We start from the raw sequence: 13,151 nt of genomic DNA on the forward strand, positions 1-13,151 counted from the left end.
GTTGCTAAAGGTAAGAGGTCAACTGTTGATGATTCCAAATCTGATCTTTCGGATGATGAAATCTTAAAAGAAGACAAAGTGTTAATGGTGTCAAACATAAATAAATTCTTTAATAAGAATTTACCCCGTTTCATAAACAAATACAAGTAGGGAAACTCAAGTTCCGAAAGGCCAACAGATGAGGGTTTTAAGAACTCTTAGAATGATGAGGAAAAGAAAGAAACAAAGTTGCTAGGTGATTCAGGTTATGACTGTAATTACTGTCATGGCAAGGATCACTTCGTAAAGGAATGCTTGCTACGTAAGTAGAATGAGAAGAAGGAAAAGGAAAAAAAACGAGGCCTACTACATTCAGAAAATAGACGAGCTCTGAAAGAACAGTGCATCAAATGCGAAAACTGTGTTGATAGTGCAAGAGGAAAGTGATGACGGTAGAGTCAAAGTGCGGTCAACATATTCTGAGGACGATGAGTTAAGGAAACCTACCCATGGCGGGTGTTTTGTGGTGAAGTCTGAGAAAGAAGGCGATGCAAGAAAGTGTTTGATGGTGCATAGTGGAAATCTCGAACCAAGGGGGTATGCAACTGATGGTGGAAAAGCATCCCAGAGTTGTTTTGCTGCAAAGACAGTTATGGAGCAAGTGAAGAAGTACGTTATGATTCTGAATTGGATGATTTACGTTATATGATTTACGATTTTAGTAATAACTTAAAAAGAACTCGTATAAGTAATTATAATCTGAATGATAAACATAAAATGGTAACTTTTAAGAATGAAGTAGAAGCATTGTAAGTTGAGCTTACTGGATCACGGGATGATATTATTATCCGTAAGAGAAATAATAGAGCACTTTTGAAACAGAGAAACATTTTTTGTTTCATTGCTAAACGTTTATATTTTAATATTACTCAGCTTCATTTGGACTGTGAAAGTGGTAAAGGTTTGCATAAAATTATTTTACCTTTTCTTGAATTAAAGGAAGATGAAATTGATGTTGAATGCTATAAATGTGAATCAATTGTTTCTTCAGATGATGTTTCAGATTCATACAGGGTAGGACTTGAGAAAAGAGAAGAATATATTTAGTCCATAGAACATAAAAACATGTTGAAAGAAGTTTTAACTAAAAAAGATAAACAATAAATCAAATTAAGTGCTATGCATAAATATGACTTATTATGCAAGAAATTGAATTTGTAAAATACTCTTGATTCTGAGAATATTTCTGAATTCGGAAAGTGAAATGAGTGAAATATCTATAGAGGATGAAATTGATTGTTCTGCTTTTGTACAAAATTTTGATGAGCCAAATGAAAATATAATTTCGGAAAACTCAATCGAATTTGTTTGAATTGTTGAAAATAAAAGTTCAAAAGTTTTGAAAGAAGAAGCAATTGTTTTTCCTAAAGTTTAAACAATTCTGAATCAATATTTTGTTAGAAAAGGACTGAACAAAAATGATACTTCTGAATTAACGTACTTGGTAGCTGATGATAATGCGAAAGGGTGTGATGAATTCTTCTGGTCAAAGCCCATAGACAACACAGATGAAACAAAAGGTCTTTCCGAAATGACCTCTTGGAAAACAAAAGGGAAATACGTTTCAGAACCATTGAATCGTGTGGAATTTTGTTATGATAAGGCAGGATGAAGTGGTACAAAAGATGTATCTAGTGAAACGTCATCAGAAAAGAATGAAACACAAATTAGAAAGGAAAAACCAAAAGGTAACATTCATAAATCTGCTGAGGAATTAATCGCAAAGAAAAGACAGTTGAATGCTAGATATAGAAATAATTTGAGTGAGTGAAAGCGTTTTTGAAAGAAAATGAATTCCAATCAAAGTTCTATCAAAATGTCAAGATTTTCAAATCAAAATAATGATTCATCTCAAATTCCAAAACAAAAGTCAAGTTATTCTTCTAATCAAAATTGTTCATCAAAATCCCGGATTTCAAAACCAATTGCTGAAGCAAAAGATTTAAAGTTGAAAAAAAAGTTGCTTCGGAATCAAAAATTCCTTTCAAGGAATACGAAGCAAAATTGAAAAATAAAGAAAAAGGGTTTTCAAAAAGAATGGTTCCAAAATTCAAAGAATATATTCAACGAAAAGCCAATTTTGTTGAAATTAATCTTTGTGTCAACAAAGTTAAGGTTTTTAAAACGGATAAAGGGATGAACTATACTTTGAAAAGAAAATCTTTTTGGGTTGACAAAACAAAAATTTTCCCTGTTCAAAAGAAATCCTCACCAGGACCCAAGTTGGTTTGGGTTCCAAAAACTCTCTATATTTTGCAGGTTATACGTGACAAACAGTATGATTCTGAATGGTACATAGATAGTGGATGTTCTCATCACATGACAGGAAGGAAAGAGGAGTTATGAGAGTTTCGAACTTTAAAAGATGGCGAAAAGTAAAGTATGGAAACAATGTCATTGGATAAATAAAAGGATACGACATGATCTATGTTGAGGGCTTGCAACACAATCTAATTAGTGTTTTTCAAATGGTTGTAGGTATTGGTTTAAAAGTGTCTTTTGATGAAGAAGGTCTGAAAATTATAGAAAAGAAATTTAAAGCTGCTCTTCTAAAGTTTAGAAGGAAATGAGAGCTGTATCCTCTGAATTTAAACCCGATCCAAGGAAAACCTTCTATCAAATTACTTAGGAAAGCCTCTTCAGATGATAGTTTGTTATGACACAGAAGGCTTTCTCATCTGAATTTCAATGATATCAATAAGCTCGTAATTGGTGATCTCCTATGCAGACTACCTCTTCTGAAATTAGAAAAGGAACACTTATGTGCTGTCTGTGAGCTCGGAAAACAAAGCAGGAAAAGGCATTCATCCATTATAAATACCAAAATCATTGAACCACTGGAACTATTGCACATTGATCTCTGTGGTCCATCGGCCATCAAGAGTATTGGTGGTAACAAATATATTTTTGTTATTGTCGATGATTTTTCTAGATTCACTTAGGTATTCTTTCTTAGACAGAAATCCGACACAACACAGAAGATGATAGAATTCGCCAAGCAGGTTGAGCTACAATTATGAAAGCCAGTTCGGAAAATTCGTAGTGATAACGGTTGGTAATTAAAAAATCATGTGTTTGAAGATTTCCTGACCGGAAAAGGAATTTATCACAATTTCTCTGCGCCTTACACTCCACATCAGAACGGTGTTGTTGAATGATGAAATCGCTCTCTTTGTGAAGTTGCAAGGACAATGTTGTCATTTGCAAATCTACCATTGTATTTATGGGTTGATGTTATTGCCACCGCTTGTTTTACTCTGAACCGCTCCTACATCAACAAATGATTTCTGATTACTCCATATGAAATTCTGAACAATCGGAAACCTAACATTAAATTATTTCATGTGTTTGGTTCCAGGTGCTTCATATTTAATTCCAAAGAAAATTGGAACAAACTCGACGTGAAAGCTGACGAAGGAATTTTTATGGGCTATTCATTAACGTCAAAAGCATATCCAGTTCTGAACAAGAAGTCAAAGAAGATCGAGGAAACAAACTACATTACATTTTATGACAATTACATGAAGAAATATCAAAAAGAACATTGTTAATCTGAGGACATTTTTCCATCAACACATTCCAAGACAATTCCTTTTATGGATTTTAATGAGGAGTTTCTAAATCTGTTTGATGAACTTGACAAAGCAATTTCCTCAGATTCAAACAAAAAAGACAATCAAGAATATGAATTGATCAAGATTGTTGACGAAGCTGTTGAAGATATAGAGATTCCTCCTGCGCAACATATTCCAAATGAACCTCAGCCAAAACCTTTCGATGCTCCAATCCAGGAGGAGAGCTCCACTCAGAACCTCAATAATGATATTCCTCTTCATGGGGAGGATTCAATTCCGAATGAAGGGTCACATGAAATCTTCCAAGGGGAGAATAATGAAAATAATTACTTAGATGCACAATCGGAATTTGAAGATGTTTTTGCTGAAATTGATCCAGCCTATGATCAGAACTATCCTCCAATGGAAAAATGGACCAAAGATCATCCTCCATCTCAAGTGATCGGAGATTCTTCATCAGGAGTTCTTACTCATGCTCAACAAAAAGCAAAGCAATCTGCATTATTTTCTAGATTGCAAATTTGCATGTTTAGTTCTTTTATTTCGAAAATTGAGCCTAAAACTGTTATAGTTGCTCTTGATCATGCAGATTGGGTTCAAGCCATGCAGGAAGAACTAAATGAGTTTGATCGTAACAAAGTATGGCGATTGGTTCCTACTCTGGAAGATGCATCTGTGATTGGTATGAAATGGGTATTTCGAAATAAGATGGACAAAGAAGGGAATGTTATTCGTAATAAGGCACGTTTGGTTGTTAAAGGCTATTCTCAAGAAGAAGGAATAGATTACGAAGAGACATCCGCACCGGTGGTTAGACTTGAATCAGTTCACATATTTCTCGTCCATGTTGCTCACAAAAATTTTGATGTCTATCAAATGGATGTGAAGTGGGCATTTCTGAATGGAGAGCTTGAAGAAACAGTCTATGTTGAACAACATCCAGGTTTTTTGAACGAAAAATTTCTGAATCATTGTTACATACTGGATAAAGCAGTGTATTGTCTTAAACAAGCTGTTTGGGTATGGTATGAAACTCTGAATCATTTTCTTAAACAATCAAAATTCAAACAAGGTTATGTTGATCCTACCTTCTTTCGGAAGAAAGAGGGTAACCATTTAATGATAGTTCAGACTTATGTTGATGACATTATTTTCGGATTAACTAATCCCAAATAAACTGCTGAATTTTGGAAATTAATGGAAACTAAATTTGAAATGAGTTTTATGGGTAAAATTAACTTTTTCATGGTTTAAATATAAGACAGAGTTCAGAAGGCATATTTATCAATCAAGAGGCGTTCACAAAGACGTTACTTGCTAAATTCTGAATGGTGAGTGATTCAAAAGTTAAAGTCCCTATGGCGTTCGGAACGAAACTCACACCTTCTCTTGATAAACCAGCAACATATATCACTTTATATCATCAGATGATCGGATCCTTGTTATATTTAACCTCTAGCCGTCCTGACTTTATGTTTGTTGTTTGTTATTGTCTCATATTTAAAGCGAATCCCAGAGAACCACACATGTTGGTAGTTAGTAACATACTTCGGTATCTAAAGCGAATCACTTCTCTTGGTCTATAGTATCCATCCATTTCGGGTTTCTTTGTGCAAGCTTACTCCGATGCTGACTTAGGGGGATGTGGTCTTGATCGGAAAAGTACATCAGGAAGATGCCAGTTTCTGGATAGCAAGCTTGTTAGTTGGCAATCTAAGAATCAGACATGTGTCTCCTTGTCTACAGCGGAAGCAGAATACATCGCAGCAGCATCATGCACTTCCCAAGTGGTGTGGATTCGGAATCAGTTAAGAGATTATGGAATCAATATGAAGCGAATTCCTTTATATTTTGATTCCTAAAGCGCTATAAGAATCTTTCACAATCCAGTGCAACACTCGAAGACAAAGCATATAGCACTGATATACCACTTCATAAAGGATCATGTCGAGGATGGAAACGTAGAAGTTCATTTTGTTAGATCCTCGGATCAGTTAGTTGATATCTTCACAAAGGCCCTAGTTGTAGCATGATTTAATCGTATTTTACAAGGATTAGGGATGATTGAAGCCAACTCTATTTCGAAATCCCCTTCGTAATGATCATTGCTCGGAAGTTACTGTTCATATTCTGAATGGTTCTGCACTTCGGAATGGTTCGAAATCCGTTTTTCATATTCCAACTTATTCTGAGCTTCAGAATGGTTCAGAATTCTATGTTTCCTTCCAACTTACCCTGATCTTCGGAATGGTTCTAAATTGACTGTACACTTGTATTCCGGAAGCTTTTATCCTTGTAAGTCTTTTATTATTTTCTTTACTTTTTTATACTTTCTTGTTTTTGTTCTAAATTTATTATTTATCTTAGTTCTTTTCTTACAAACAAAATTCCAAAAATATTTTCTTTATTTATGTATTTTTCTTTTTCAAAAATTCAAGCATATATTCTTCTTTTTAGTGTTTTCAAAAATGAAAAACATCAAAAATATTTTTGTTTCTAAATTCAATTCTGAATTTAAGTCTACAACAAGGAATTGACGGTCAACTTAATCACTTCTTTCTACCATATCATATTTCAACCTCCATGTAATCCACTGATTATTGGAACAAAACCAGTTTCTGTAGAAACAATAATGATCGATAGATTCTATATTAATGATAAAACTTTTTCCTCAAATACTGTTCATAGGCCTGCTTGATTTGATGTTGAGAAAACTTTCCCGATTGATACTTTTTCCCTTTTTCCTCAAGCCAATGATTGATTGTTTCCTCACCAGATGAACCTTTTGTGTACGAAACTTTAGTGGCTTCGTGTGCGGATGGATTCGGAAAATTTGGTTTTTGTGGAGTAAACTTTGCAGATGTTTTGGATTTATCATTCACAAATGTTTGATTGTCTGTAAACTTTCGAACGTTTTAAAATTTTCGAACATTCTCAAATTTTCGAGCATTGTCGAATTTTCGATTATTCTCAAATTTTCGAACATTGTCAAATTTTCGAACATTATCAAATTTTCGAACATTCTCAAATTTTCAAGCATTGTCAAATTTTCGAACATTCTCAAAATTTCGATTTGTTCGATTTGAAGAAAATCAGTTTGGATTGTTTGTTGGTTTTGGAAAAGATGGATTTGAAGTTGAAAACTTTTGTTGGCTGTTTGAATGAAAATTCTTTTGTTGTACATTTGTTAGAAAAGTCTTTGAAGATGGTGATTTTGAAAACTTCGTTGAATACTTTTGAGAATCAGACGGAGTTGGTTGAGCGGGATTTTCCTTTTTATCCGAAAGAGTTGAAAACTTTGTTTGTACTGATTTAGACACCCCATTTTCATACATTTTCTTGGTTGGTATTTTTGATTGCTTTTCATTTAACACTACTTGCCAAAAAATTCTCTTTCGTGCCTGTCTTTTTGAAATTCCTTTTTCATTCGAAAATTTTTCAACAAGATACTTAAATTCTTGTGAATTAAGTTTCACATTCTCATTTTGTTTCATTAGATTCTTGTTTCAAAATCTCTTTCTTATTTTCTTGTTTTTCATCCCATTTTCGTTGTGGTTTTGTCTTTGAAAAACAAACAAATTCTTTGTTAGATTATTTTCGACAGTGCTTTGGTTTGAAAAGAATCCTTCATCTGATGTTTTCTTATTATCTTCTTCGACCATTTTGTTGAACTCTGGTTTGATGTTTTCAACATTTCCAGTAGTGACAAACACTTGATTCGGAAATACAACATCATGAAGGGTTTTATACATAAGAACAATCCTATGTGCTCATACAAACCCTAATGCTTGGATCTAGGTTTCTCTATTGTACATGCAATGAATCCAAGACTTATAAACCCTAATCTATCATACATAATTTCTAAATTAACATATAACATCAGATCTAGATGTTTACCTCTTCAATGGAAGCTTGAATCTTCTTTCTTGGAGCTTAGAGTCACAATTGTAACTCCTCTAATGGCTTACAAACACCACAAGCAAGAAGGCAACTGTGAGAGAGGAGGGAGGATGCTTAATTTTGGCCTAGGGTTTCTCTTGGAAAGCAAGTGGCCGAAAATTGAAGGCTAAGGGTCTTATTTATACTGTAGGTTGCTAGGGTTTCAGTCTAAACCCTAATGGACAGCTTAGTCACCAAGCAGCCCAAGGACCCTTCTGGAACAAGGCCTTGGACGAAAATATGATGATCCTTCATCATAATTTCGTTCCCCCTTAGTCCATTAGGTTTCCCAGCCCAAAACTCAACTATCACACATCTGACAATTTATGCCCCTTTATTTAATTAATCTCTTTTAGTCACCAAATTAATTCCTAATTAATTTATGACTAATACTAATTAAATAAATATGATTTCTCCTTTAATATATTATTCTTATAATATATTAATAAACCATAATATCCTCTCTCTTTCTTTAAATTACCTTGTCAAGTTGCTTTGGTGAAGGCAACCCAAAAAGACCATGCACAACCGGGTCAAGTACATACCAAATATAGTTACGTGCTTAGACACTAATCCAACAGTCTCCCACTTGGATGAGTCTAGTAACTATATCTCACATACGACTTCAGGATCCGGTTAGCAATCGTAGCTCTTATACGCTTCTGTCAACTCTGATCAAAAATCATGTCCTTCAAATAAGGGATCGTATAATTCTCTGTTCTAGATATCATGCTGACAATACTTAATGTCCAGCATTTTGTTTCTCGATCTTTGATTTGTTCGACATAGAATTTAGTTGAACACATCAACTTCATCCTGACCGAGCCCGGCACATACGTCAAACTAAATCATCGAGTGGCCAAGATATCGCTTTTATTCTCTTAGAATAAAAGGTATAGAAAAACTTCGACTGATATGTTTTTATCATTTACTAGCTAAGTCACACACAATAATGTGTTTTATAACATCAAGTTACTGATGCGTTTTCGCATTATCAATGTATAATCCACTAGCAAACAACAACCATATCTCTAGGTTTAAAGATTATATGATATTATCATCTTGCGATCACTTGTGATAACTTTCATGAAGTGATACTAGCAAGTGCGGGTTTATTCCAATGCTCAAAACATATTTCATAAGCACGCAAAAACTTTGTAGCAAACCTTTGCTATGTCTAAAACCTTTTAGACAATCTACAAACAAATTCATGACAATCTTCTTTCATATCTACTTCCAACATATGAGCGATTGTGGACCGTTTGAACAATCTTTTTATTCAGGAAGTCAAAACATGCAAAATCGAAACAATAGATAAATAATCAACACAAGATAGTAACTTTCTTATAAATAACACACCTTTATTTAATCATCAAATGTTGAATACAAAATTATCCATTACAAGTTTCCTACCTATCTAATCCAAGCTAATATCGTCCTTTAGCCCAATGCTCTTAGCGTGCTTCAAATGCTTGACCCTACTCAGTCCCTTCCTAAGGGGATCTGTTGGGTTATATTCTGACGATACCCTCTTCACAACGATGAGTCCCTCTTCTACCCGTTGTCTAATAAAATGGTATTTCCTGTCGATATGTCGAGATCTGCCATGATCCCTTGGTTCCTTGGTCAAGGCAACCGCTCCTTCATTATCACAGAAAATTTCCATGGGCTCTTTTATGGATGGCACAACTCCAAGGTCTCCAATGAAGTTCTTCAACCATATAGCCTCCTTTGACGCCTTGCTTGCCGCAATGTACTCTGATTCGCACGTTGAATCAGCTACGGTCTCTTGCTTGGAACTTTTCCAAGTCACTGCTCCTCCGTTCAGGGTAAAGACCCAGCCCGACTGCGATCGGTAATTATCCCGATCCGTCTGAAAACTAGCGTCACTGTACCCTCGCACCCTTAAGTCATCACTCCCACCGAGGACTAGAAACCATTCCTTGGTCCTTCGTAGATACTTAAGAATATTCTTGACAGCAATCCAATGTGCTCTACCAGGGTTCCCTTGATATCTGCTGACCATGCTCAAAGTGAAGGCCACATCAGGGCGAGCACAGGTCATAACGTACATAATCGAGCCAACTATGGAAGCATAAGGTACTCGGCTCATATCAGCTATCTCTTCCTCTGTATTCGGGCTTTGAGTCTTACTCAGTTTGGTATTGCATTGAATTTGCAACTCCCCTTTCTTGGAATTTTCCATACTAAAATGCTTTAGCACCTTTTCCAAGTATGTATCCTGACTGAGTCCTATCAGTCTCTTACTTCTATTTCTCACTATCCTTATTCCCAGAATATATGCAGCTTCTCCGAGGTCCTTCATAGCGAAACACTTCCCAAGCCAGGAGTTGACCTCCTGCAAGGTTGGGATATCGTTTCCTATGAGTAGTATGTCATCGACATACAATACGAGGAAGCTCACTATACTCCCACTGGCCTTGACATACACACATGACTCATCTTCGCTTCGCAGAAAACCAAACTCTTGACCTTCTCGTCAAAACAAAGATTCCATCTGCGAGATGCTTGCTTTAATCCATAAATGGATTTCTCAAGCTTGCACACTCTATTGGGATGCTTCGCATCGACAAAACCCTCTGGCTGATTCATGTAAACATCCTCAGCCAACTTCCCATTAAGGAAAGCAGTTTTAACGTCCATCTACCATATTTCATAGTCATGAAACGCAGCTATTGCGAGCATTACCCTAATAGACTTTATCTTAGCAACCGGCGAGAAGGTCTCATCATAGTCAACTCCAGGAGTTTGAGTAAAGCCCTTCGCGACTAATCGCGCTTTATAAGTGTGCACTTTCCCATCCATGTCTGTCTTCTTCTTGAAGATCCACTTGCACCCGACTGTCTTACGACCTGGTACATTATCAACCAAATTCCAAACTTGGTTGTCATACATGGACTGAATCTCGCTGTCTATTGCCTCTTTCCATTTAGCAGACTCTGGGCCTGCCATGGCTTCCTTGTAGCTATTAGGTTCGTCCAGATTTATTAGTGTACTATCACTAATAAACGTATCCCCGTCAGTAGTAATATGGAAACCATAAAACTGGGGTGGAACAATAACTCTACTCGAACGTCTAAGAGGTAAGGACTGGTCAATTGGTTCAACAGGAGTTTCCTCCTCAGGTTGAACGCCAGTGTCAGAGGTTCCTTCATCTCCTGATTCTTGAAGCTCTTCAAGGTCAATCTGACTCCCATTGTCTCCTTGACTTATGAGTTCTCTTTCTCTTAAAACCCCTCTCCTAGCAACAAAGACAACATTGTCACTTGGTCTATAGAAGAGATAGCCAAAAGACTTATGTGGATAGCCGATGAAATAACACTTCTCACTACGAGGTTCTAGCTAGTCGTGAGTCTCTCGTCTTATGAAAGCTTCACAACCCCAAACCTTGATATGTGCTAACGAGGGAGCTTTCCCTGTCCACATCTCGTGAGGTGTTTTGGCAACCTTCTTGGTAGGAACTAAGTTAAGGATATGGGCGGCAGTCTCTAAGGCATACCCCCAGAATGAGATTGATAACGAAGCATGACTCATCATAGAACGAACCATGTCCAACAAGGTTCGATTACGTCTCTCAGCCACACCATTCAATTGTGGCGTTCTAGGAGGCGTCAATTGTGAAACTATTCCGCATTCTTTTAGATAGTCGTGAAACTCAAGACTTAGGTACTCTCCTCCTCGATCAGATCGAAGCATCTTGATTTTTCTGCCCAACTGATTCTCTACTTCATTCTTAAACTCTTTGAACTTTTCAAAGGTTTCTAACTTTTGCTTGATTAAGTAGATATATCCATATCTGCTATAATCATCTGTAAAAGTCACGTAGAAGCGACAAGCATTCCTTGTGGTGGATCTAAAGGGTCCACATACATCAGTATGTATGAGATCCAATGCACCCTCACCCCTTTCACATGTACCAGTAAATGGTGACTTGGTCATCTTCCCAAGTAAACAAGATTCATACACGCCATCGTCCCTAAGGTCGAATGACTCCAAGACTCCATCCTTTTGGAGTTGGGCTATGCGTTTCTTGTTAACATGGCCAAGGCGACAATGCCACATGCATTCTTTGTCCAAACTATTGGACGAATCAATATTCAAGACATCATTTCGTAAATTATCAACAATCAGCACAGATTCATAAATCCCATTACAAGGTAATGCATTGAAATAAAAAACACCATTCAAATAAACATTAATAGAACCATTACTATTATCAAATGAATATCTGAAACCTTGTCTATATAATCCATGAAAAGAAATGATGTTCCTTGCCATATCTGGTGAATAGCAACAATTATTTAAATCTAGTCCTAACCCATTACTCAACACTAAAGAATAAACTCCGATCTTGGTTACTGGTGACGACTTCTTGTTTCCCATGACCAAGTTTATTCTCCCATGCTCCACTTCCCTACTTTTTCTTAGCCCCTGTAAATCAGAACAAATGTGGAAACCACATCCAGTATCAAGGACCCATGAAGTAGCAAGTGATGAGTTATTAGATTTAATTCAATACATACCTGCAAAGGTGGGCTTTATCTTCCCATCCTTATTATCTTGCAAGTATTTATGGCAGCTTCATTTCCAGTGGCCCTTCTGGTGGCAGTAGAAGCACTCTGCTTCCTTGGGGTCACAAGAGGGCTTAACAGAACCTGCTTTGGCCCCACTAGAAGAGGAACCATCTTGGGTCTTACCCTTTTGGTGGCTCTTAGAAGGAGCCTTCCTCTTTTTACCCTTTCCTTGGCCAATTGCCAACACAGGAGCAGCTATAATAGAGGATGATGCAACAGATTTTTCCTTGAGGTTGCTCTCAGCAGTCCTCAGGAGCCCATGAAGTTTACTCAGGGTGACCTCTTCCTTGTTCATATGGTAGGTCATTCTGAACTGGTTGTAGCAGGAAAGCAAGGAGTGGAGGATGATGTCGATAGCCAAATCATCATCAAACTTAACATTAAGTTTGAGAAGACGATCAACATACCTTTGCATCCTTTGCAAATGGGCGGTTAGTGTAACATCCCAAAAATACCAGCTAAAAATTTCATTTTTAAATTAGGTTAATATATAAAAACATCGTTACAAAACATTCATAATATTAATTCATGTCTGAAAACCGGTAACATCATAGTAAAATATTCAGAGTACATCCCAGAAAATCCATAGTGCGGAAACAAGAGTGTGTGTGTGATATGCTGCTACCGCGCCGACTCCTTTCCCCTAGCTGAAGAGGTACCTGAAACAAAACTGTAAACTGTAAGCACGAAGCTTAGTGAGTTCCCCCCCCCCCCCATCGTACCACATACCATACAATCACATAACATACAGATACTGTCAGGCATATCTAGGTGCCCGACCTACCCCTTCGGTCCTTTCGACCGGATACTGCCCAGCAGATCTGGGTGCTGGCCTCCCCTTCGGTCCTTTCGACCGGATACTGCCTAGCATATCTGGGTGCTGGCCTGCCCTTCGGTCCTTTCGACCGGGTACTGGGGACTATTTCACCCCTCTACTACTACCACATAACATATATCACATAACCATAATCTGTCTAACATGACTGGGTATGACTACCCCTTT

General features: G+C 36.9%; 1 protein-coding gene across 1 annotated transcript; it reads left to right on the forward strand.

The window, feature by feature from the left end:
* The first annotated feature begins 3,635 nt into the window (after positions 1 to 3,635).
* On the forward strand, positions 3,636 to 4,949 carry LOC145140123 (uncharacterized). The gene is made up of 2 exons (XM_079073717.1): positions 3,636 to 4,722; positions 4,876 to 4,949. The coding sequence occupies exons 1-2, from the start codon at positions 3,636 to 3,638 to the stop codon at positions 4,947 to 4,949; spliced, it is 1,161 nt and encodes a 386-aa protein (XP_078929843.1).
* Positions 4,950 to 13,151: the final 8,202 nt, after the last annotated feature.

Source organism: Lactuca virosa, chromosome 9 (assembly GCF_052849685.1).
Source record: "Lactuca virosa cultivar CGN04683 chromosome 9, Lactuca_virosa_CGN04683_v6, whole genome shotgun sequence".
NCBI lineage: Eukaryota > Viridiplantae > Streptophyta > Magnoliopsida > Asterales > Asteraceae > Lactuca > Lactuca virosa.